Source organism: Diospyros lotus, chromosome 8, assembly GCF_014633365.1.
Source record: "Diospyros lotus cultivar Yz01 chromosome 8, ASM1463336v1, whole genome shotgun sequence".
Classification (NCBI taxonomy): domain Eukaryota; kingdom Viridiplantae; phylum Streptophyta; class Magnoliopsida; order Ericales; family Ebenaceae; genus Diospyros; species Diospyros lotus.
In genome coordinates, this window is record NC_068345.1 from 5,236,392 (window position 1) to 5,263,874 (window position 27,483).

Genomic DNA, 27,483 nt, shown 5'->3' on the forward strand with positions numbered 1-27,483 from the left:
TCATTCTTTTCCAAGGCCTAGATTTCCTCAAGAGCAGCCTCCTTCCATCTAGGGTGCTAAAAAGTCTCTTGGATATTGTTAGGAATCTGCACTTTGTCTACATTTGAAACAAATACACTGAATTTTGGTGAGAGACCCTTGTATGAGATATAATTTTGTAGAGGATGTTTTGTGCATGCTCTCACACCCTTCATCAAGGCAATAGGCCAATGTAAATCCTCATCATTAATAAAAACAGTAACAGTATCCTCACCAGCTATATTTCTACCTCTTTCTACCGGTGATTTCGGCTTAGCCTCTTGAACCGTCCCGAAGCATGTTGGAGCCTCATTCTCCTTAGGTTTGGATTGTCTTCTATAGTAAACCTGCAGTTCAGTGACAGTAGAGGCAGGAAATTCCTTGGTAGGAGAAGGAGAATGGCTGGTAGAGGTGTTAGATTCAGGTTCCTGAGTCTCCTCAAGTTCTTGGCAGTCAATAGAATCCCAAAACTGATATTCTAAGGAAGTATCTTGAGTGTTCTCCCCCTGAATATCAATTTTGTGATAATAGGGTTGATTTTCAATAAATGTGACATCCATGGAGGTAAAGAATTTTTGAAGTTCAAGAGAGTAACATTTATACCCTTTTTGATGAGGAGAGTAGCATAGAAATATACATTTGAGAGACCGAGGCTCAAGCTTGCTTCTCATATGATTATGCACATGAACAAATGCACAACAACCGAAAATTTTGAGGGGAAGATGTGAAAGGATCCGAGTGTGAGGAAAGGAAGTAAGAAGAAGTTGACTAGGGGTTTGATGCTTTAGGATGTGTGAGGGCATTCTATTGATTAGATAGGTGACCGTTAGAATAGCCTCACCCCAAAAATGAGAAGGAACATTAGTAGAGAACAATAGGGATCTCGCAACTTCCAATAAGTGTTGGTTCTTTCATTCTGCAACCCCATTTTGTTGGGGGGTATCAACACAAGTGCTTTGGTGTACTATGCCTTGTTGGGAAAGATAATAACTAAGGATGGAATTAAAATATTCTTTGCCATTATTTGTTCTCCAGATCTGAATTTTGGCATTGAATTGTCTTTGCACCATTGAATGAAAAGCTTGAAAGATAGAACCAGTTTCAAATTTTTCTTTCGTAAGAAATACCCACATTAAGAGAGTATGATCATCAATAAATGATATGAACCAACGAGCCCCAGTAATATTTCTAACCCTAGAAGGCCCCCACACATCGCTATGAATCAAGGAGGAAGGCGAAGATGGAGTATAAACTTGGTTGAGATAAGTGTTTCGTATATGTTTAGAGAATTGACATATTTCACATTGTAACAAATGGGGATCTTTATTCTTGAACAATGAGGGAAATAATTTCTGAAGATAAACAAAATTAGGATGACCTAATCTATAGTGCCATAACATCATAACACCATTATTGGAATGAAAATTAGATAAATAAACAGCTGGTTTAAGAGAAGAACAGTTGTTGGATTGAACGACTTTACTACTAGAAGAAGTCTTTTAAAGGATGTAGAGGCCCGAACATGCTTCAGCATTGCCAATCGTCCTCCTCAAACTCCGGTCCTGAAATTCACACAAATTTTGTGAGAATTTAACCACACAATTACAATCAGTAGATAACTTGTTCACTAATATTAAGTTGCAGTCTAAATTTGGCACCAAGAGAACAGATTTTAGGGTTAAATCATCTTAAACTGCCACCATTCCAATTCAGGCTACCTTTGATAGTGAACCATCAGCAATCCTTACCACCCAATCTTGCTTGCAGGGTTGAAAATTAGTTAGTATATTAGATTCTCCAGTCATGTGATCAGAAACCCCTAAATCAACAATCCATATAGCAGAAAACTCGCTTTTGGCAGTTAAAACATGAGATGATTTACCTTTAAGGGCTACAGAACCGGACGCCAAGTTAGAGGGCTGAGAAAATTAAGTCTTTTCGAACATAGTTTGAAGCCATTCCATCTGTTCCTTGCTGAGCAGATTAGTGATGAAGCTGATGAGGCTGTTATGGTTTCCTTAGTGGAAGCTAAAGCACCTCTACTCTTCCTTTCATGGGATGGCTTCCAATCAGGTGGCTTACCATGAATTTCCCAACAAGTATCCTTAGTGTGTCCTGTCTTGTGATAGTGATCACACCAAGGTCGGCCCTTCTTTTGTTTGAAGGTAGTTTGATGGCTTCCTCGGGTGATTAGAACTGATTGCTCCAAGGTTGGACTTGTAGACTTGAGCGTAATCTTCATCCGGCTCTCTTCCCTTCAGACTTCAGCAAAGGCCTCTCTAAGACTTGGCAAGGGCTTTGTTCCAAGAATTCTCCCACATACAGCATCTAGGTTTTTATTCAAATCGATCAGAAATTTGTAAAGCCTCTTCTTTTCCACAATACTCTTGTATTTTGCTGAATCCTCTATGCACTTCCATTGGATGGTATCATACTTATCCAATTGAAGCCAATACTTGTTTAAGGAATTAAAGTATTGTGTGACATGGGAATCACCTTGCCTTAGGTCATCAAGCATGGTTTCTATGTCGAATAACTCCTAAGTATTTTCGATATGGGAATAGGCTTCCTTAGCAACCTCCCAAATTTCTTGTGCGGTATCATAAAGAAGGAAATTCTCACCTATTTCATTTGTCATAGAATTGATGAGCCAAGACATCACCATGTTATTTTCTGTCTTCCAATCTCTGTATCCTGGTTCCTCTTCTCCTGGTTTGGCTATGACTCCAGTCAAGTAGTCATCTTTGCCTTTGCCGCATATGAACATCAACACTGATTGTGACCATTGGAGATAATTTTGACCGCTGAGCTTGTGTCCCGTAATAGCGATCATGCTGTTATTATCCATGGTTACAACATTGTTGCTCGGTGTGGGAATAATCTGGGTATACTTACTGTCGTTGCTGGCCATTGTAGAAGAATTCTAGTACTATCAGGTAGAAGGAAGAAAGGAGATTAAGAGGTGGTTGGTCGCTGCAGCAACTGGCTGCTTAGGGTTTGATAACAGGAGGAAATAATTCATGCTCTGATACCATGAAGAAATCTTCTTTTGAAAGAATAATTGTCTTTCCATTATTCCCTTGAGAATGCCACAAATATATACACAATAGATCCTAAGAATTCTCCTAAATTTTAGAGATTATATTCCTATTTTTTAGGACTAGATTACAACAACCTTAAATGCAAATCTAATAAAAAAGGAAAGATAAGATATAACAACAAGATAAATCACAGAGAATAAATCAGATAATAACGAGCTTAGTAGCTCGGCAACTCGGCCATTAGCTCAACAGCTCGGCCTCATCATCACAGCAACTCGGCCTCCCAACAATTTCCACAAATCTTGACATGAGCAAGCATTCCCCCTCATGCTTCCACATCACAGGCAGATGAGGAACAACCGATAATACCTAGGCAGGAAATTCCCATGTTTAAAGGTGCTAAACCCAGGTGGTGGGTTAGGATGTGTGATAGGTTTTTCCAATATTATAATGTGGCTGAAAGTCAAAGGATAAACCTTGCAACAACCTACTTCAACAACATAGCTGATGGCATGATTTCAAGGGTGGAACAAAGTGATGGTTGAGACAAATTGGACAGAATTTGTGGAAGACTTTTGTGTAAGGTTTGGTGAGACACCTATGGTAGACACAACCGAAGAGTTTAATAAATTGAAGCAAGAAAGGTCAGTGATAGAATACCAAGTTCGTTTAAAAGAATTGAGGTCTCTAATGATAAATTCATATCCTACCTTGATTGAAGATTATTTTGTTTCTAGTTTCATCAGCAAATTAAATGATGAATTGAGGCTAGTGGTTAAGATGATGCAACCTACAACTGTCAAGCAAGCTGTCGAGAAGGCAAGATTACAAGAAATGACCTTGGAAGCAATCTTTAAAAGGCACCACATCCCAGTGGAAATTCAACCTTCAACAGATTAGCAGTTGGAAGGAAATATGGGGACTGCAACATCAAGATGGAATCCTAGGGTTAATACTTCAACAAAATCCCTGCCATTAATCAAAGGAGAAAGCTAGGGCTGTGCAACAGGTGTGGAGAGAATTTCAGTACAAGCCACCAATGCAAAAGGAAATAGTTGTATATCAAAGGATTAGATGAAGGTGAAGAAGGGAAAGATGTTGCAGGGATTGGATGAAGCACATAGACGCTGAGATTTCTTAAGGACAAGAGATCTTTAAGGGGGAGCGAATGTCACAATTTAGGCTAGTCATTTTTATTTTCATTTTTGTAAATTGTATTAGTCTGCAGAAGAGTTAGTTATTTATAGATTATTGATAGTTGTGTAGTGTTTAGGAGCAATTACCTCTAGTACAGGAATGGAAATTACCCTGTAAAAGGTGTGGATAACTTATATATAAAGTTGCACACCTCTTGGCTGATTTTATGTTTTTGGATGAATTAAAAAGTATTCCTTCTCTCTGCAATTCTCCCTTCTCTCTCTCTCAAATCTCTTTATTTCTCCCCCCTTCTTTATTTCCCCCTACTTCCTGCCTATTTCTCCTTCATCTTTCTCTGTTTTCCTCCCTCATTTTGTTTGATCCATCCCCATTTCTCTCTATTTCTCCTATTCTCCCAATTATGTTTTCAAGAAAATCACAAGTCATGCTCGACTTCCTGAAACTTCTTATCTTTTGCTCCATCTTTTTGATTTTATTAGAGGAATAACCCTTTAAAGCATGCAGTGAAATTTCCCCATCTTCATTCTCAATGGAAATGTTATAACCGACTTCTATTTCCTCTATTAATTCTTTTTCATCATTTCTACCTTCCAATCATTTATATTTATGTCCAGGAGAATATTTTTCTCCACATTTATAATAGAGTCCCAACTGTCTCATTTGTTCTAAACTGGCAAATTTTGTCATATTAGGTTAATAGGAAGTAATGGATCTTGGGGAGGTTTTTGCAAGAAATTCCCTCTCAGCTCCCTAAGGATCTAACAGTAGTCTCGATCAATAGATGGCCCGAGAGAGAATTTGGAAGAGAAGAATGCAAAGTTAGAAAGAGATAATAGGGAGAGAGAGAAATTTAGAATTCTCTTAGAAAATTTCATAATCATCTGTGGAAGGAAGTCAATGATATTTATAGCTGATCCTAACCTCCCCCAAGTGCGGGTAACCGCTTATATGCGTTTGGAAATGTACCAGCTACTGATGTAGCAACAAACTTGGTACAACCCATTACAACATACTTACAACATATACTACTTTTCCCTTGTACTATATTTAATTTCAGTTGCCTCCCCCTTACACGTTAGTACATGACAATTACCTTCCCCCCCTAATTAAAGTTTTCTTGTCCTCAAGAAATGTTGAGGCGGCTTGCCACTCGAGGAAACTGTTTGAGGAGATCTGGAAGGTACTCCCAGGTATTATTATCTGGGTGAAGGTTAGACCATTGGATAAGGACTTGATTGATGGGAGCCCTTTGCCTGTAGATTACCCTTCTATCTATGATAGTTGTAGGTTCTCTTACACTATCTCCAACAGTGGAAAATGTAGGTAGGATTGAACTTACTGGTTGTGCTCCTACTGACTTCTTGAGAAGTGAAACATGAAACACCGGATGGATGTTGAAGCCCTTGGGTAGTTGTAGCCTGTAGGCCACATTTCCCACCTTGGTAATAATGGGAAATGGCCCATAGAACTTTGGGTGTAACTTTGAGCTAAACCTCTGGAGTAGGGCCCTTAAATGTCTTAATTGTAGCTTCAAGTATACCACTTCCCCCACCTGAAACTCCCTTTCACTCCTCTTTTTGTCTGCAAACTACTTCATTCTATTCTTGGAGTTGGCCAACTCTATTTTGAGTATTTGTAAGGCCTGTTGCCTTTGCTGTATGTAGGCATTTAGGGCTACCACTGTTGAAAAGTCTCCCAAGGCTAGTAGCAATGGAGGTTTGTAGCCATAGAGAGCTTCAAAAGGAGATCTCTTTATAAAGCTGTGGTGGTTGGAATTGTACCACCATTGAGTCGTGGCCAGCCATTTATGCCAAGACTTGGGTTGTAGGAAGCAAGAACACCTCAAATACATTTCTAAACACTGATTAACTCTTTTTGTTTGGCCGTCAGATTCAAGGTGGTAGGTGACGGACATGTTGAGCTTGACCCCCAATAACCGCATCAACTCCTTCCACAATAAGCTAGTAAAAAATTTATCTATGTCTGAGACTATAGCCTTAGGTACCCCATGCAATTTCACTATGTGAGTGATCCAAAAATACCTTAGCTATTTCCTGGGCAATATAAGTGTTGTAACATTTGTATTAGATTAGGTAAAATGTATCTAACTGTTTTACTGCATATTTTTTCTGTTGTATGGTTAGATATAACTGATCTTCTAGAAGGTATGTTTCTAGAAGAAGTGCCAGCTGTATGTTTTTTTGTTAGGCGGTTAGTTGGTTTTATTTTATCCCATGTATTCCGCCACCCTTATATCCTATAAATAGGGGTCGTGGATAGGTCAGAGTTAGAGAGAGAGTCTTAGTGTGCTAGAAATTGAGACGGTTTTGTTTCAACTTTCTGTCTTGAGTCGGGATTGAGTGCGAGAGGTTGGGAATAGCTGGTTATTAGCTTGGTTTCCCATTTTCCCTACAGCTTTCAGAGTATATGGGCGGGAGGGATTAAGTTCTCGTTGTAATCATCCTTGGTTGACTTCAAGATAGTGGATTTGATTGGCTTCTAAGCAGTCTGGATGTAGGTCTTGGATTTCAAGACCGAACCAGGATAATTCTTGCTGTTTTCTTCTGTGATTGTGTTGTTTCTTTTTGTGTTCTATAATCTTAGTTCATCTTGAGTAAGTTAGGAAGCTATTTGGGTTGGGAGAATAGAGTAGTGTGCTGTGAGATACTCTAACAGTAAGGATGAGTTAATCCAATGAAATGGCCATATTTGGTGAATCTATCCACTATCACCATGATGCAATCTTTCCCTTCTAATTTTGGAAGCCCTTCAATAAAATCCATGGATATGCTCTCCCAAGGTCCTCCTGGAATTTCCAAAGGCTATAGTAGCCCTGGGTATGCTACATTCTCTGACTTGCACCTCCTACAAGTATCACACCCTAACACAAACTCCATGACATTCATCTTTAGCCCCAGCCACTAGAAGAGCTGCTTGGCCTTATGGTAAGTGTTCACAATACCTAAATGTCCCCCAAGGGGTGAATTATGTAAGGCTTCTATTACCTTTCTCCTAAGCTCTTCATCATCCCCTATGACCAGCCTCCCTTGGTATTTGATCAAGCCATTGGTCAACATACATCCTAGCCTTGAGGTAGGATTTACCACCGATTGTTACAGAAATTCCTTAGTTTTCCCATCTGCTTCATAGCTTGAAACAATTTCTTGGCACCAATATGGAATTACCATGGTTATTACAGTTGAACTGCCCTCTTCAAAACACCTGGATAAGGCATCTGCTGCGAGGTTTTCCTTGCCTTTCCTATATTGTATGGTGTAATCCAATCCCATTAGCTCTATCATCCCTTTCTGTTGCAATTGAGTGTGCAACCTTTTCTATAACAAAAATTTCAGACTTTCATGGTCCATTTTAATCACAAACTTACCTCCTTCCAAGTAATGTCAAATGTCCACTGCCATCAACACAACCAATAGCTCCTTTTCATATATGCTCAATCCCAAGTGTTTAGGGGCTAATGCTTGGCTAAGAAAAGCCGAAGGTCTTCCCTTATGAACTAACACAACCCCAATTCCACTAGCACTTGCATCTGTCTCAAGTATGAATGGCTTATTGAAGTCTAGTAACCCTAGTGTGGGAACCTTACTCATAGCCTCCTTGAGTTTGCAAAAAGCCTCCTGACCCCAATGGAACCCATCTTTCTTCAATAATTCTGTTAGGGGTTGGCTAATTATGCCATAATTTTTAACAAACCAGCGGTAATAGCCAGTTAATCCAAAGAATCCCCCAAGTCCCTTGACATTTTAAGGCCTTGGCCACCTTAACATAGCTTCCACCTTGGTAGGATCAGTACTCACCCCTACTTTAGATATAATGTGGCCCAAGTACTCCACTTGTTCTTGTGCAAAGGCACATTTAGACTCCTCGACATACAATTGATTGAGCCTAAGGACCTCAAAAGTGGTTTTTAGGTGGTCAAGATGTTTAGCAAAAGATGGGTTGTAGATTAGAATATCATAAAAAAAACACTTAAGATAAATTGGCATAAAAATGGTTCAAAAATCTGATTCATCAACACCGAAAAGGTAGCTAGGGCGTTGGTGAGACCAAAGGGCATGACTAAGAATTCATAGTGCCCTTGGTGGGTTTTAAAGGCTGTTTTGTTAATGTCTTCAGGCTTTATTCAAATCTGGTGATGGCCTGACCTAAGGTCTAATTTGGTAAAGACAATAGCACACTTAAGCTCATCAAGCAAGTCTTCCACAATAGGTATTGGAAACTTGTCCCTGATGGTTATGGAGTTTAGTTGATGATAGTCAACACAAAACCTCCATGACCCATCTTTCTTTTTGACAAATAATACAGGTGAGGCAAAAGGGTCGATGCTTGGTTGGATAATGGATTTGTGCAATATGTCTTTAATGAGTCTTTCAATTTCAGTTTTTTGTCTTGGTGGGTAACGGTAGGACCTTACATTGACAGGCTTGGAATTTGGTTTCAAAATAATAGGGTGATCAAAAGGTTTCTTGGGTGGTAAGGAGTTAGGCTCCATGAAGAGGTCCTTACACTCAATTAAAAGTATATTAAGAGAATCAATCTCTTGTACCTTTCTTTGGACATGAGGGTGGCAACTCACAGTAACTGCTACCTCCCCTTCTTATTCTGTATTGTCCCCTGTAGGTTCCATGGCATGAATGGAGAATAGTTGTGCCACCTTGGTGAATTTAGTTTTGAACATCCTTTGCAGCTTCTTACCTAAAATCATCTTGCATACTCCCATTTCATGATTACCCATTAGGGTCTTCCTTCTTCCATCTTTATCAAAAGTCACCTCCATTTTATTTAATCAAAGCTGATTAGACTAACCCCCTTCATTCAATCAACTCCCAACACCACATCACAACCCCCCAACTTGAGCAACCTCAAATCAGCTGAGAAATCCTCCTTGTTCATCTCCCAATAGAATCCCTTACACGATGATTGGCTTAAAACCTTGTTGCCATTAGCGAATGTTACTGATAGGGGATGATATTGAGTGATTTCACACCCCAGCCTCATTGCCATAGCTTCATCCAAGAAGCTATGGGTACTCCTGCTGTCAATGAGCACCATGATGGGACAATTGTTCGCTTTACCTTCCACCTTATAACCTTGCTATTGGCCACCCCTTTTAAGGCATGTAATGAGATTTCTCCCATCTTTCCCATCAATCTCAGAGAGTTCCTCTCCTTCCTCTATGTCATCATCTTCTCCTTCCAACAATAGCAACTGTCTTTTACACTTATGGCCCATGAAGTACTTGTCCCCACATTTATAACACTGCTCGGCTTGTCGCCTCTGTTCCATTAATTTTCCTCCATTTGTAGGGGTAGGGGTGGTAGAAGGTAGGGCTAATACTCCCTTACCACTATGCCCCATATCCCTTGCTACCATTCTGTTCCCGACTAGCTAGCCCCCTATGACTACTCCCCTTGTCTGATTCCTCTATTTTTTCATCAAGGCCTCAATAATCAACTCTTGTAGCCTCGCACTCTCAACAGCCAGCTTCACAGTCTAAGGCTATATCATCTTCACCATTGGTCTCACTTCATCCCCTAGGCCACTAATAAAACTCGATACAAAGTATTCCTCGGACTAACGGGGACTGTGCACCATCATTAGGGACCTTAGCTCTTCAAACTTGAGTCGATAGGCCTGCACGGTCCCTTCTTGCTTGAGTTTGTTAAACTCTTCAATTATATCCCTCATACTCCGATCCCCAAACCTCTCACAGAGATCATCAGCAAATACATGCCATGGACTTCCTTCCTTCACCGCACTCCAACCTTGAAACCATGCATCTCCCATATCGTTCAAGTAAGCAGAAGCGAGGGTAATCTTTTGTTGTTCTGGTATTTGATATAGGGAGAACATCCTCTCACACCTCCTTATCCACCATCTCGGATTCTCCCCTTCAAAAAGTGGAATCTCTAATTTCGTCACACGGAAGCTCGGCTGGTTACGATTAGCCTGAGCTCCTAGCCTCCTCTCCGTTCTTTTCCCCCACCATTTCTGGTTCAAACTCAAATTTCATCGTTCCTACTGGTCGGTGCTCCATTCTCACTCCAGGAAATATGGGCTCCAACCTCTCCCTAAGAGGAAACTCAGGCGAGAGTCTTACCGGTTGTTGGGATGTGAACAACCTCATGAACTATTGCATCTGCTCCATCATTTGTTCTCGTAGCAAAGCACTATGTTCCCGGTTCTCTTCATGCCATCTCTCCATCCCCTGATCAATTTGTGTATCCACCCCTATTCTAACAAAAGATTCAAGAGTTCCCAGCCTTGTTTGCATCTCCGCCATCGCTGTTGTAACTTGTTGCAATTGGGGCTCCATCTGCTTTATTCTTGATCCATCGGCCATGGCGATGAATGATCAGTATCCAATTGAAGCCCAAAAGTGTTGCTCTGATACCAAAATGTCAACTCCCTAAGGATCTAACGGTAGTCTCGATTAATAGATGGACCGAGAGAGAAAGGGAGAGAGAATTTGGAAGAGAAGAATGTAGAGTTAGAAAGAAAGAGAGAACAAGGAGAGAGAAATTCAAAATTCTCTTGGGAAATTTCATAATCATCCGTGGAAGGAAGTCAGTGATATTTATAGTTGATCCTAACCTCCCTCGTGTGCGGGTAACCGCTTACATGCATTTGGGAATGTACCAATTGCTGATGCAGCAACAAACTTGCTACAACCCATTACAGCATACTTACAGCATATACTACTTTTCCCTTCTACTATATTTAATTACAGTTACCTCCCCCTTACATGTTAGTACATAGCATTCCCCTTATTTGTTCAAGAATTGAAGTTCCTTGTAACCGATGAAATATGTGCTTCACCTAACCCAATTCCTTTACAAGGAATTATGTGCTTCTTCATCAGAGCTTCTACCATAAGCTCTAGTAATCTTGCACTTTTAGCTGCATGTTTTACCCTTTTGGCTGCAACATCTTAACTGTAGCTTGAGACAAGGTAAGACTCAGGTAGGTAGGGGTGGGTTAATATTAAGCATCAAAGATTTCAACTCCTCAAACTTAATCCGGTAAGCCTGAACATAATTATCCTGCCTTAACTTATTAAATTCCTTCACCACAATAGTCATCTTCCTATCACCGAATCTCTCACAGAAATCTTCCACAAATTATGTCCACTGACAGTTCTCTCTTAACCAAATCCAACCTTGGAACCAAGCATCCGCTACATCATTCAAATAAGCAAAGGCTAAGATGACTCTCTGTTGATCCGGTATGCTATAGAAAGTAAAAAGTGTCTGACATCGCCTCACCCACCACCTAGGTTTTTTGCAGTCAAAGGAAGGAATTTCTAACTTAGGTATTGGAGTAGATTCAGCCTATACCTCCTGCCTCCTCTCAATCACATTCTCACCAACTACAATAGGTTCTACTTCAAATTCAGAAGAACCAACTGCTCTATGAACCACTCCATTGCCTGGAAGAAGTGGATCTGATCTTTCCTTATGAGGAAAATCAAAAGGAAGACTTACTTGAGGCAGTTTCGAGAACATCAACATAAATCCATCCAGCCTCCTTGCTAAACCATCCATAGATGTTTCAAATTTCCAATCCAATGAGAGGATTGCCTCGTGGTTTCTACTAGATCCAACTTCCAGAGAATCCACTCAAGTTTGTAGATCTGAAACCATGCATTCACCTGTTGCAATTGTGCTTCAAACTGCTTCATGTGTGCTCCATCAGCCATGGTGGAATTGGACTAGCAGCTGAAATCGATGGCCTAGGAAAAGCTCTGATACCAATTTGTCAGGATCTCGGATCAAATAGTATAAATTCTCAGCCAATAGCGAAAATTAGGGCAAAACGTGGTGAGAATTAAGACAGAGAATTGAGAGGAAAATTGAGAGAGAAAGAATAGAAAGAGATGAGAGAGAGAGAGAATTGGTGAGAGAATTGAGAAACTGAAATTTAGTAATTCATTCAATGACCTCCAAACAGATTGGTTAGTTTTATATATAGCTAACCAATCAACAGTTACAAATCAGTTACAGGTTGTAACTGATCGTCTACAGAATTAATATGCTACAACTATAATGCAAATTAAACTACTACACCCTACTGAAATCCTAAGAACTTGACAAATTCTCAATATATTCAAAACTCCTACCATTTCTATTATACCATAAGCACCATATCACAAAGGAATGACCTGCCTGTGTCTCCCACTTAGGTAACACGTGCTCTATGGAGGCCTCCTAATCACCCATTGTACACCAAATTAGGCCAAAAAAGGGCTAATAATCTCCCATGCCACAGCACAATGAAGAATCAAGTGATTCATACCCGCTTTCATGACTAGTATGTACAATATAAAGAATGGTTTTATACCAATTGGACAAGGTGCAAACACAAAAAAAAATGGACAATGTTACGTTTGCCTTCCAAGTTGGTTGAAATAGTTGGTCAATGAGAGGCAAGGGGGCCAAAGCAAGGATAAGAAGGGAATTTCCCCCCAGTTAGCCAATTGTTTTGGCCAACTTGGGAGGCAAAATAATTGTTATTCACTAACATACTTCTAACATGAATTTACATTGGTTAATTTATTGTATATTTCCTTGTCTACACTACATGGCTTTGTGATTATTGATCATTATTGACTAGTGTGCATTTAGGCTGGCTCTTCAAAGGTCAACAATGGCTGAATGAACGACAAATAGTAGCATCATAACTGAAAGCTAGGAATTTTAATAAAAGACCCAATTAAAGAGAGATGCAGGGCAAAGGCTATGAAATATAATTTAATGAGTAGATGTCTATAGCCATTAGAACACAAAATATGGCCGGGAAAAGGAAGATGCTAATGGTCAGTGTTGATTGACCAAGTTGGGCACTTGGAATCTTCCACGAATAACAGAATATCAAGTGGGCCCAAATATGTGTATGACAATAGAAAATTAATTTGATGCAAGAGGTGATCTAATTCTAGAGAGAGATATACACACAAACAATTGCATCCATACACGGTAAGTTTGAGAGAGAGAGGAACTTTAATAATGTTGAGTAAGATTTAGAGAGAGAGAGAGAGAGAGAGATGCGGGTGTCAATTTTTTTATGCTTATAAACCAGAGGACCAGTTGGATTGGGATAGCACTAGAAGCAGATAGGATAGTCAAGGCAATTTCCTCAAGGCGGTTTCCCACGCTTAAGTTCAGAGCTTAAAGTGATTATAGATGAGTCTTTCAATGTGGCACATATATGGCTTCATGGGTGTGATTATAGATGAGCTTAATGTGGCACATATGTGGGGAGAGGATATTGGTACTCTTACAACAATGAATAGAGAGTCAAGACGAGACGCCTGTGTAGAGAGAGAATGTCCGATGCATTTGCAGAGGAAATAAGTTCTTTATACAGTGTGAGCCCTCAAGAGGATCTTGGAAAATACTGTTGCATTCCTTGCTTGATGTGATTAATAAAAGGGAACAAGAGAACAAGTCTACGCCTCATGCCTTTTATTAACTAAAATTACACGAATGCCATTCCACAAACCAATAGCCACAGAACTGAAATCACCTCGCCAAGTAATTGACGAAAACGTTACAGAAGCAACAATTAACTTCAAATTACACAACAATTCGATGATAATCCCGAAAAGATGAGCATAGGAACTAGCCCTAAATTAGCGACAGAGAGAAGGAGGCGGATGGACCTGATGCCACCGCCACTGTTAAGGGCACCGGGATCCCTAGACGGAATCACGATCTTGGGCTTCTGTAGTTGCGGCTGCTGCAATGACTTGGGAGGTTCGGCGGCAGGACGCGTCGGCGGAGCATCGGGGCGGTTGGCGAGACTGGTGGTGGGGGGGGAGGAGGAGCGCGGATCTCCAACGTTCATGTTTGCCGCATTCCAGTCTATTATTATTATCAACCTTTGGTTACTAGTCCTTTGGCCTTTTACGTTTTTGGTTTAGGTTTGGCTAGGCAGTTTCAACCCTTATAAGTTGGTATCCTAACTTTTTAAGCTATCTAACTTATGGGGGATTGAGTTAAAAAGAGCTGGAAGGATAAGTTTGATTAAGAAGCCTTTATTTAATTATTTAATGTTATTTATACAAAAGGTCTCATGTATTAAATAAAAGATAAAAGTTATTATTAAATGTCCAAAATAGCCATGTGTGTCAAAATACCTTAATATCTCCATCTTATTTTAACAATTAATGACTGTAATTTGTGTTTCTTCCTCACCCAATCACACATTATTCACAAACAAAGAGAGTGGGGGAAAGTTGTTTCTTCCCCAAACTCACATCACTCACAGAAAGTCACCAAGAGAGCAACATCAAGAGGTGAAAATTTGATTCCTTCCTTCATCACTCACATTATTCTTATTCTACGGCAAAACCCTATAATCTTCATTTTAAAACTTTGATTTATTATTAAACTTGTTGAATCCTTCTACATTTATCATTTGCATTTAGAGAACAAGAAAGGTACATATTATCTATTGCATCTTTTGTTTTTGTCTATTTTCTAATTGGTTTACTGTATTGTTGTTGATATTTATATATATATATATATATATCTGTGTATCTGTTTACGAATTTACAATAATGCCACATATGCTGTTATTTGCAATGTATAACGGGCACCACTGTTGTTATCTTATTTTTAATTGTCAAAATGTATAACTTTGAATGTGATAACTATATATAAATATATATATATATATTTGTTTAAGTGAGTTAATATGTGAATTCAATAACAGTCTAAAATAAAGACAGGTATGCCGTTATCTATAATGTATAACAGCATAAGTAGCATTATCTCATTTTTAACTGCCACAATCTATATATCTTTGAGTGTGATAATTGGCAATAAACATATGTTTAGTTTAGTGCTGTTGGACTTATTCTAATAGTTGGCACTCATATCTTTATTGAAAAATGTATGATATACACTTTGAATTGTATAATGTAGCACTTCATGATATGATCAACTAAACTGTATTTGTTTTATGTTGAATTGCAGTTACGGATCTCGTGGATAAGGTATGGATATTAGTTTGTTATTTCGTTGAGTTTGAAGAGAAATAAGGTGGTGGGTGAACATGAAGGCATATAGGGAATGGTTGAGCAAATGTGACTCATGTTCTTGTTTCAAAAACCATTACCTATGAGGAACTATACGATAAAGTTCGATTGGCGTTGGAGGTGGATTCTAGATTAAATGATATAGAGATAGCAACTATTGTCCCTGGGATGTCTAACGTTTCAATTCCACCAATGAAGATTGATTGTGACAACAATGTGAAATGGTATCTCTTTATTTATATGCCTCTTTGTGTAACCCTTTTGAAGAAAGATGTTGAGGAGTATCAAGAAAATGATGGTTTAAGAAAGAACGAAGAACATGCAACTATTGTAGCACATGATGATTCATTGAGTGAAATGCAAACAGATGATAGAATAGAATCTGGAGGCGTGAATAGAGAATTAAATTTTGTGCAAGCTGAAGGTAATATGGCAAATGAGAATACTGATGGAAACTTTCTAGAATGGGATGGTTTGAATATAATTCCATTTAACTCTGAAAGATGAAATATTCGTGAAGAATCTCTTGTGACAGGCAGGAATGGTGATGATGTTTATCCATGTAAACTTGCTATCCAGAACAACACCCCAAATTTAACAGTTGATATAAGTTCTATCCCCTGTAGAACATCATTAAGGATTCCTGAGTGTGAAGATGTGCAGAGGAAACAATTGTTCTCATCCAAAAAGGCTTTGATGTCGAAGTTGTACTTGCTTGCAGTGAGGTGTCACTTTGAGTTTAAAGTGAAGAAGTCAAATAAATCCATTTATACAGTTGTTTGTATCGAGGAAAATTATAAGTGGCGTTTGAGGCCAGTAAAGTTGAATCAATCTGATATGTTTAAAGTTCGAAGCTACTTTAGCCAACACACTTACTTCATAAGTGTTCGGGGTAGAGATCATAGACATGGTACCTATTCACTAATTGGAAGTCACATTGCCTCTAAGTATGAAGATGCCAGTAGGATTTACAGACCGAGAAACATCATCAGTGACATTCGTAAAGAGTTTGGCATAACTATAAGCTATAATAAGGCATAGATGCCCAAGTATTTTGCTTATGGACTCGACTGAGGGACACCTGATGATAGTTATGCCAAATTACCATCGTATTGTCATGTTTTGGAGCAAACAAATCCTGCCAGAATGACAGTCATTGAAACTGATGATAACATGCGTTTCAAATACTTTTTCATGACCCTAAGACAAAGTATACGTGGATACCAAACTTCAATGCGACAGGTAATTTGTGTAGATTGAACATTCATGACATGTAGATATTGAGGTACTCTATTTGTGGCCACTTATCAAGATGCAAATATTCAAATTTATCCACTTGCGTGGGATATAGTTGACTTGGAGAATGAAGCTTCGTGGACTTAGTTCTTTCATAACTTGTGGGAAATAACAGGTGACACGGAGGAGCTAGCAATTATTTTGGACCGTGGCACAAGCATTCCTCATGCATTTAGAAATGTCTACCAGTTTGCACATCATGGAAATTGCATATGGCATTTACACAATAACCTGAAGCTTCATTTTCTAAGACCTGATTTGTTGTCATTATTCAGGAAAACGACAGAAGCTTATACTTTAACAGAATTTGAGGCATACATGGCAGCGCTTTGCGGTAAAAGAGATGGCATTAGAGAGTACTTAGAAAATGATGTTGAGGTCCAGTATTGGAGTAGAACACATTTCAAAGGAATTTGATATAATATCATGACAATAAACAATGCAGAATCTATAAATTCCATGTTGAAGGATGCCCGAGATTTTCCTATAGTTGGTTTAATTGATTATATTAGGGAGATGTTGTAGAAATGGTATTATGAAAGACATGTGGAGGAAGAAAAGTGCACTAGCCAACTCACCCCACCATTGGAGGAAAAGATGTGCTTAAAGTATAACGAGTCAAATGGGTGGAATGCGATTCGGATATCTCCAAATAAGTTTTAGGTTGTTAAAAATCTAAAAACATACATTGTTAACTTGGAAGAATGCACGTGTACATATAGGCAATTCGATCTAGATAAATTTCCTTGCCCACATTCAATTCCCGTTGTAAGGCATGAAGGTTCTGACGGTTATAGGCTTTGCTCTCTTTTTTATATCACTTCTTGTTGGAGACAAGCATATTTAGAATTTATATACCCATTGTTAAACGAGGCTAAGTGGCAAATACCTGAGAATGTTAAGTCAAGAGTGGTCTTGCGACCATTAACAAAACAATATAGTGGACGCCCATCAAAACAATGAAAAAAAATTAGCCGGAGAGGTACACAAGCCGCATAAGTGTACTAGGTGTTTGAAGACTGGCCACAATCGGGCTACTTATACAAACCCTTTATCGGGTATTGAGAAATGAACACATCTATGTAGTCATTGTATCCTTTTGAATTTATATGCAATATGCATTGTAGATTTGTTACCTATTCTATCATTGTTAAAACTGAAGTGTTGTACACATTTTGTTATCTTGAAATATGTAAGTGGTGTTATTCTGACATACAGTGTTGTTGGAGTTTTGTTGACTTGAAAGTGGGTGGTTTTATTGTGATGTTTTGATTTAATAATTTGAAAATGTGAAATCTCCTTAAGTAAAATGGTGTTATTATTTATTGTAATGGTTAAGTTACGATGGGGATTCTGGTGATAACTCTGACTGCTTGGTTGGTGTTGGATTCTGGTGGTAACATCTGACTGCTTAGTTGGTGTTTGAGAAATCCAGTTACGCATTTTTATCACTTGTCTCTACTGTTCTCTTACTTCTACTAACCATTCTATTTTTATGGGCCAAATTCGCAGCGATTCTGAACTAGTGATGATCGATTAGATTGGACATTGTTATGCTATTTTGCTACAGATTGGTTTGTTGTTTGAACAATCCTAGTATGTAAGATTATAAATCAATTTATAATAGTTTTTGAGTGTGTGATTATAAACCAATTTATGCTTTTTTGCTACAAATTGGACATTGTTAAGCTTTCATAATCTGTTTTTTTTTTAATGTTCTGAAACTTGGTTTGATCAAAATATTTCCATCCATCATAAAAGAAAAAAAAGAAGATTTTAACTCTTAAACTATCTTTATCTACTATTTATAATTGATAGTTTATAATGTTTATCAAACTCCATTATTTAAAAATTAGCTTATCTTTGCTTTTGTTGCCCCAAACAATATATAATAAGAGAAGTAATTATAATATATCATAAGAGACAAATAAAAAATATTAATTTGAGAAAACTATTTTTCTTACCATGATAGACCATTTATGCTCCCCTCAAATTGTGCATTCGAGAAAATTATAATTTTTTTTAGACATAACAAAAATAGAGATAATGCATTTTATAGACGATATTACATTCATTTAACCATACATAAAACAAGCATACATTGGTCGGGAAACCCATTTGATAGGGTTTCGACCTCTTATGACATAGGTGGCGTTTTGGTGAAACTAAAACGACTTGTGTGATGTTATTGTCATATCTAGTTGACTTCTCAATTCCGTAACAGATTGCCAATGGCATATCGTCATTGTATAATAGAGACGATAGACAAATCAAAACTTCAGTGAACACCGAAGAATACTATGAGAAGGTTAAGAAGAGAATACATTACCTTGGTGAATCTTTTTCCAACCACTTTGTGAGATTACTAACTTTTGTAGGATCAACTTCTCGAAATGGTTCAAACACCTTGACATTCAACAACTTCATTTTCTTTAAGGGATTGGTGAATGGGGAACACAATGCACGTGCTCTTCTCTTTCTCCTATGCCCTCTTCCTTTAGGTGATTCATCATCCATATCATCCTCAAGAAAAATAGCATAATGTTCTCCCAGTTCACCTATAAATTGGGTCAAACAATATTTAGTCGACAATCATTTCATACATCTCAAGTTGCTTTCATATTCAATCTACAAATTACATATATTTGGTGCAGCTTTCTGTAGACTGCTCAGGTTGATTTAGCATCACAAACTCAACAGGAACCCATTTATCCAAATTATGCTCAGAATCTGTGATCAACATACGAGACATTCGTTGGTAAACAATTATGGTAGTTGAAGGGTTTGAGAGCTTGCCTGCGAAATGAGGTCAATCGAAATTTAATTATTTTCAAGACTTTGCGAAACAAAAAAATAAAGCTGCAAAAAATAAACCAACCCTCATCAACTTCTTTTATTGGTGTGACTTGTTCTTCCTCATAAGTGCAGTCTTTTACAATCCCCGAGTTTTTACTATAGCCTCAAACACACGTTCTTCCTTTTGCCCCTTGTAATCTTCAGGGACATTGCCTTTTTTCTGACTGAAACCCATATTTTTCAACTAATTGGAGCAACCTATCAATTTTGCTCTCCATTCGATTACATTGACTTATTAACTGATCAAATTGATCTATTATCACACGTAGCAACCTCCTCTCAAGTTCTCTCATTTCTTATCTATCAACCTGAGTTACATCATTGTTATGAGAAGATGATGGTCAATCGCATGGCTAATGGTGCGTGGAAACAAATGGTGCATATTCCTCAGACTCCTTTCCTCTATCTTCATTCAAGCTGTTATCCACTCTGTAATCTTCTACATCATCAAGAGGGGTTCATTCCCTGCCAAAATTCTTCGTTAACTTCATAGGAACTAATGTGCGATTTACCTTAACCTTCATCATTGTAATTTCATATTCTAAAAACCTGTTAAATTTTTCTCCCTCCTGCATAAGTTGTCTTGGAATTCTATCACCTTCTAGTTTGTGAGCAAACTCCTCCCCAAGATCAGGAATTGCTTCAAACGCCCAAATCTATAAAAAGGAAAAGATTTCTTATAGTTTACAAGTTAATTAGAACATTATATAAAAAAAAATTGAAAACTATTACCATAATTGCAAATGGAAATCCATGAAAGTTGTATGGATATCGATCATTTTTTCTACATTGCTTCACCTTTTTCCCCAAATCACTTTTGAATATCGCAATTGTATATTTATACAATATCTTTCCCCGGATGTAGTTGTTGAATCAATCTAGATCATCAATCAAATAAAACCACCACAAGTTCAAAACATATGCAAAAATTAAAAGAAGGCTCTTGAACTTATCAGGCTGATCACTACATTTTTGGAACACACTCAACAATTATTTTCTCGTTATTTTTCCTTTATTCTTCTTGAAATGATTCTGCAAAAGATAACATTGTAGGCCTAACCTCTCATCCCTCAAATTCCAATTCTCCAACTTTAAGGCTTGTAACTAAAGTGAACTCTTCGAGCCCAAATCTTGCAAGCTGGTTCCCAAATTTGAACCATACTTCATTCTCTTTGGAGGTCTTAACCAAACTAAGAATCAACTGGTGAACCATTTGCAGAGCTATTTTCATGTTTGCAACATTGAGTAAGCGTCCAAAGCATGATTTTGTAAAAAGGTCTTTGTGTTCGACGTCTAAATTGTAATACACATCGTGAATCATTTGTATCCTACATCGGTTGCTTATTTTTCCACATACCATGTCTTTAACATCAACTATATACTCTATTTTTATGTTCTGCAGAACACAAAAAAAAAAAAAAAACAAACAAAGACATCAATTTTAGGTCTTAAAAGCAGTTAATATGTATAGTTGACGAATCATATATAGTTAACTCACAAGTGAATAAGCTAATCTTCTGGATTTATTAGATAAAAGTTGGTCTGAATTTATTTCCTTAGAAGAAAGTTCTAATTTTACTGACAAATGAATAAAAAAATAGAATAGTTCTATAGCAAAGTGTAAGTGAATCCTGATTACAAAAATAGAATAGTTTAACGACAAATGATGCACATGTGTTCTTCATAAAAACTTAATAGAATGTTCTTCCATCTACCCAAACAAACAACTAATCAATTTTGAAAAAGACCATATTTGATTACAAAATAAACAAAAACACAAAAACACAAAAACAAACAGCTAATCAACATTTTTTTCCAATCATTTGCATTTTCTATTTAAGAAACAATGGGTGATTAAAATAATTATCCTTCCAACACTACCGAGCATTTACCCATTTAGCCCATTTGCTAATTGATCCACATGGTTGGCTGTCAAAGGTGTTTGAAAACCAACAAATTGATGCACAACCACTTTCAACTAAGATATTTTTTTTGTGTTCAATTTGTCATCCTCTTATCTCAAATTCGATTCAAAACCACATTCATTAACTAAATCACATTAATTGGACAATAGGAAAATGGAACAAAATACATAAGCTTCTTACAACATTCAAACATACAACAGACAGAATAAAAAATCCTTAAAAAATTTTCAAATTACATTGGCTTCTACGATTTACAAAAGTCACAATCTGTACCAAATTGATGGCATCACAATTGCATTACACTACATTAAGGGCCAAAAATTTTGATTTTTGTAACCTTGTTACGCCATTTACTTCAAACATAGATCAACCAGAAATTTCTCCAAACAAAAAACTCTAAAACATATGAATGGGAAACATCAAAGTGTGAGCAAATAACCAATAACATTTGAAATGCGGCAAACCCAGATGCCCAAAACTGAAAATATGACAGACAACTATAGGTAAACAAACATATATGCATAAAGAAGGCATGCAACGAGAGTTTATCGATTGGGGGATTTCCAGTTGATGTCGAGTCAAACGTTGACGGAGAAAGTGGCGGCCATTTGGTGATTATTGAAAAGGATTGTAGAATCACACCTACCAGCCTTCTTGTCGTGGATGTTGGGTAGCTCCTTCAATGAAAATGATAAGGATGTTAGGCAACTCCTTCAACGAAAATGACAAAGATGAAGGGGATTAGGGAGCAAATTGAAAAGAAGGGTATATTCGTCATTTACCAATTTATTCAACTTTTGATTTATTTTTTTTACCTTATTTTGGTCAAAGGCCATTTGTCCAAAAGTTAAGTGTGGGTAGGCCATCTGTCACAATTCCCCCTAACTTAGGGTATTTGATTCAAGTGTTTAGCTTGTCACAAGAGCGTTTAAGTTATATACATCAGCGTTTTGCAAAAGTTGGCAGGGATGAGCTTTTGCAAAATCAAATAAGCTGCGTTGACCGAATATTTTATCATTTTATTCTCATCATTTTTGCTAATTTTTAGGCATGTCCTTCTTCTTCAACCTTTACCTCCCACCGCTAGTCGCCTTAGCTTTTTCGGTCGCCATTGTCGACCATCACCATCACCCCCCCCCCCCCCACCGTCGGCCATCGTCATCGCCCCCATTGTTGGCCATCTCCTCCCCATCGCCATCCCCACCCCCATCGGTCGCAACCTCCAACTCCACTGTTGCCTTTGGCTATTGCTTTCAGCTTGCATCTACCGCTTCCATCACCCGTGGCCGCCTTTTTATGGGTGTATATATGTACATGTAACATATATATTGTATTAGTATTTTTTTAATAATTATAAATAATTTTGGTAAAATTTTATCATTAGACATTAATTTATAATTTAATTTTATTATAAATTAATATTTTTATGCTTTTATTTGTATTATTTAATATGTCTACTTTCGTCTTTTCATCAAATTCTAATATTTTATCAATTATTTCAAACTAAATACATAATCATTAACTGATAACTTAAAAACACATTTATCTAAACACATTATTAATTTAAACGCTAGCTTAAGTTAAAAATTTTAAACCACTTAATACATCATCCATCCACCATGTACTATCCAGTTCGTGTTTTCTTATGTGATTTAATGGTAGAGTAAAGATATATTCTTATAAAATAAATATATATTATCAACATAGAGAACCATTCCATTTGATTCTATCATCAGATCACTAGATGTAACCCTTGTATTCATACACGTTGGTACAGACAAATTGTTCAAATTAAGTACTTATGCAACGACTTGAAACATATAAATTTAAAAGAGATATTGTAACTTTAAATAATATTTATACTAAAAAATCAATCATAGTTAATCCACATATTTTCATGACAAATTATGATGTTTAGAACATATTTTCTGACAATGAAAATATGTCATAACATGTCACTCAACAGCATTTGTGGCCTAGGCAAGAAGTTATTTGGTGGTACTTTAATAATATAAATAAATATTAAAAAATATTTAAAAAATATTTTTTAAAATATAAAATCATTAATTAAATTTTTGTATATAAATTTTAAAAATAAATATTTTTTTAATTAACAATACAGTCAACTTATTTATTTTTTTTTTGTAACATGGTTGAATATAAATTGTAACCCCTTCCTCCCCCTCTCTCTCTCTTTCTCTCTCTCTCTTGTGTTGTCAAATGTCAATCAATTGTCAAATTTCAACATTTAATGCAGCAAGTGTAGCTAGCAGATGAGATTAGCTAGACTCTTCACTGAATCGTTCTACAGGGCCCAACAGGCCTACCAAGCAGCTCACAAAAGGGGGCAAAAAAGATGATTTTGCTCCCGCCCACTTTACAAATTTGCAAAGCGGGCCACTACCCCCCTCTCTGGTGCGTCTCCCCTACCATGGCCGCCGCCTTGCCTCGTCTCCGTCGTCTCTTTGCCATGGCCGCCTCACCCTCATCGACAGTTGATGCAGTGACTGTTGGCGAGGACGAGGAGGCCATGGCAGAGAGGCGACGGAGGTGAGGCAAGGCGATGGCAGCGAGGCGAGGCGGCAACCATGACAGGGGAGACGCACTAGAACAGGGGGAATCCATAGAAAGGGAGGGAGAAAGCAGGGCGTGGGGGCAAAATTGACTTTTTGCCCCTTTTCAGTAAGCCCGTCGAGCTTTCTAGCATTTTCCCTCTTCACCTCCCCCATCTTTCTCACTCCCGCATGAGTGCGTGATTGATGAATCACATCTCCTATACATTTGGGTGTTCAAAAAGAAATTACTCAAAATGCTTAAAAAATTAATACATACATAATTCTATTATAAAAAGTAAACACCAAATTTGGTGTTCTCATAAATTGAAGTTCCATATTCCATAAATGTCCTTTGGTGCTTTGTTGTTCTAAGAATCCGATGAAAATGCACAAGTAAATTTTATTTAATATTTAACCAAGCAAGGGTAAAAATGTAAATGCAAACAAATGTAGCGTGAGAAATGAATAACCTCAACAAGCGATAACTGACTCTCTAATACCACCTTCCGTGTGCGCACGTGGCACGCGCATAATTTTAGCATTAAAAAGAGATTTTTTTTTTTTTAATTTCAGACCATTTGGGGCAAAATTAAAAGTTTGTATTTTGTGTTTTGTTCGTTGTTCTTCAGTAAAGTGAGAATAAATGAGTAATGGCCAGGAAAAAACGAGCATAATGGGATTAATAGATCTCCGTTGCTGCGCATATCCTCTTATTTGATACAAAAATTACAATATTTTAATTGCATATTACATTCAGATTTTCCCATGTAAATGTCATGCAAAGTAGATATTTGCAATAAATTTCTTTCTGTTGATCTACATTTGTTTCTATGTGTGTGGCACGTCTATATAGCAATGCATATGTACCATTATATATAGGAAAGTGACATTAATTTTGAAAAATATGTGATAACTAAGGTCGACTTAAGACATAGAGACCTAGGATCCCAAATGAGAGGAGAATGTCAAAAGAAAGATGAGAGACACCACACAATAAGAGAGATGCAAAAAAGAGGAGATTGCAGACTCTGACTAGAGTTGGGAGAGCAGGAGATGTGGTCACCGACGAGAGGAATGAGACTAAGAGCAAGACATGACAGACGTGTTGTCATTGGTGACACTGCTCAGTGCTGGTGCATGACGACAAGGAAGAGAGTGAAAGAGAGCTAAAGTTGATTGGGCCATTGCAACTTGCCACCGGGACCGTCAACTCTTAAACTGGCTTTGGTGATAACACTTGAATCTGTGTAGAGGAAGGCGGTCCTAATTTTTGTATATTAAGGGTTTTGATGGAGCTTTTTAGTGAATTAATTTGCTGTTGTGATTTTTTACTTATGATTTTGATACCATGGTCATGTCACTGTCAATGTCAAGTAACCAACTCGCTTTACAAGAGACTTGAGTAAATTTAAAATGATACCAAAAAAAAAAAAAGGTTGTAAATTTGATTAAGCCAATTGTAACCTTAACAGTCAATGCTTTTAATGTTTACTGTTCTTTATGATTTACTCTTATTAGTATAAGCTTTACTTTCTTCTTTATAGGCTTATTGTAGTTGGATTCAGTTGTATTTTTTTTCTGGTCAATCATGTTGAAAATTTATAAAAAGTTACAGAAATATGCCATGCAAAGTTAAACCTTTAGATTTGATAATCTAGTGGAAATGAATTGCTTTATATTATTTTGTTTTTGTTACCCCAAAAAAACAACGTAGTAGAAGAGTTGAATTGGGTTTTGTAGTTTAAAAATATTTTTTCCAAAGCTTTTTAGCTTTTAAAATGGAGTTTAATGTGTTGTTGATGAATGGGATGTACGACTCAACAATAAAGCACAAAAATACACAAACATTTTATATATAGATGTTCGTTTTAAAAAGTTACTTAAAAGGTTTCACTAAAATAATAACCCTAACTTTTGTGTAGGAGTCTCCCCTGGTTTTTTGGTGGTCTGGGATTTGCCCTGACCTTGGTTTGTAATTTTTATGGCATGTTTTGTTTTATATAATTCTTATTTATAGAAAAAAAAACTTTTGTATAAGAGTTAAAGCTTTAATTTACAAATTGATCTTGTTAATAAGAACACATTTGTAGCACTCGTTGTCCTGCGAGTGGCCCAACAAAGAAACGAGCTTATCTTTTCTCATTGTCAGAATAGTCGCGAGACAATAGGCCTTATTTTTCTTTGTTGCCGGATTATATGTGGGACAACTATATTTCTTTGTTGTCAGGCTACCTGTGAGACAATAGGTGTTATACTTAATTCCTTGTTATCGAGCTATAAGCAGAACAGCACTAGCAAATTTTTTTTTGTGTAAATAAGAATAAATAAAACAAGAACCATGCCAAATTAGTTACAAACCAACATCAAGACAAATCTCGAACCACCAAAGAAATCAAGGGCTAAGACACTACCACGATCATCGTCTAGGTCGAAAATAAAATAAAAGTAAAAAAAAAATTTAAAAAAAATAAAAAAAAGAAAAGAAAAAGAACTAAAGATATATACAAAGCCCGAGAGAAAATTAAAACTAACATCAAGCATAAGACTCCAAGATCACAAACCAGCCTCCAAAGCAAAATGCAGAGAAACGGTTTGATCTCTCGGAAGCTGTCAGACATGACGAATGCTCACGAAGTAAAATTACCTCATACGGAAATGAGTTAAATATAAATACCGATCAATTTGCAGCCCTTTAACTCAAATTAAAGAAGAAGAACAATGCAGCAACTGAACTTCACACTTGAATACTTGGGAAGCTTTGAATGCGTTAAGAGCTGGATAAGTGGTCTTAAATGCTAGTGCTTGAGGGTCTTGTACACTTCTCACAATAGAAATTCATCTGTTGGAGGCAATAGCTTCCTTGATCAAATTGGTTGCATAAGTTTGTGAATAGGAGTAATTTATTCACTTTAGCTTTGTAGGAATAAGAACTTAGCTTTAAAAAGAATTAGTCAACAAATAACAATTCTGTTAGTCATTAATAAAATAAGATCAAAACTGTAGACACAGGAGGATGTTTATAGTAGTACTAATAGATAGAACCAAGGCAAGCAATAGATACAAGAAATTATTGTCTTTTTTTTTTTAAAGTAAGAATATTATTAAAACAAAATAACGTCGAAGCGACTACAACCAAGGCCAATGCAAAACCCGGACCACAAAAAAACCAGGCCCCTGCTAGATGGAGCGAAAATTCAATTGACCTTGGCGTCAATGGGATACGGGAGTGCTTTGGTCAGTTGCTAGATAGTGCGAAAAGGTCCCCTAGAAGGTAGCTAATAGGATGGTGTTTCATACTTTGGTGTATTATATCTGGAAGGAGAGTAATAACAGATGTTTTCGGGATCAGGAGAGATCTACTTCTCAATTGGTGCTTCAGATCTAGTGTGTTGTTTGGCCCTTCGTCATGTCTAGAAGTTTTTGAGAGTTTAGCACTTCTCTCATTAGGAGTGGCTGTTTGTTGTGATCATATATTTTCATGCTTGGTGTCTATGCTTTTTGAGCTCTTATTCCCTTGTGGTCTTGCTTTTATAGGATTGTGCTCTATTTAATTATACTCTTGTAAATGATGTCAG

At 37.2% G+C, this 27,483-nt stretch overlaps 1 protein-coding gene across 3 annotated transcripts in view; it reads right to left on the reverse strand.

Annotated features, from left to right (window-relative positions):
- LOC127807831 (probable protein phosphatase 2C 11) overlaps positions 1 to 14,157 on the reverse strand; it is a 38,728-nt gene extending 24,571 nt beyond the window's left edge. The window contains exon 1 of one of the 3 annotated variants that reach the window (XM_052345964.1): positions 13,897 to 14,153. In XM_052345964.1, coding sequence (XP_052201924.1) covers positions 13,897 to 14,081 — 185 coding nt within the window. In that variant the 5' untranslated portion in view covers positions 14,082 to 14,153. Of the gene's footprint in view, positions 1 to 13,896 lie in introns of all 3 variants that reach the window. The other 2 variants (XM_052345965.1, XM_052345966.1) reach the window with 2 other exon arrangements.
- Positions 14,158 to 27,483: the final 13,326 nt, after the last annotated feature.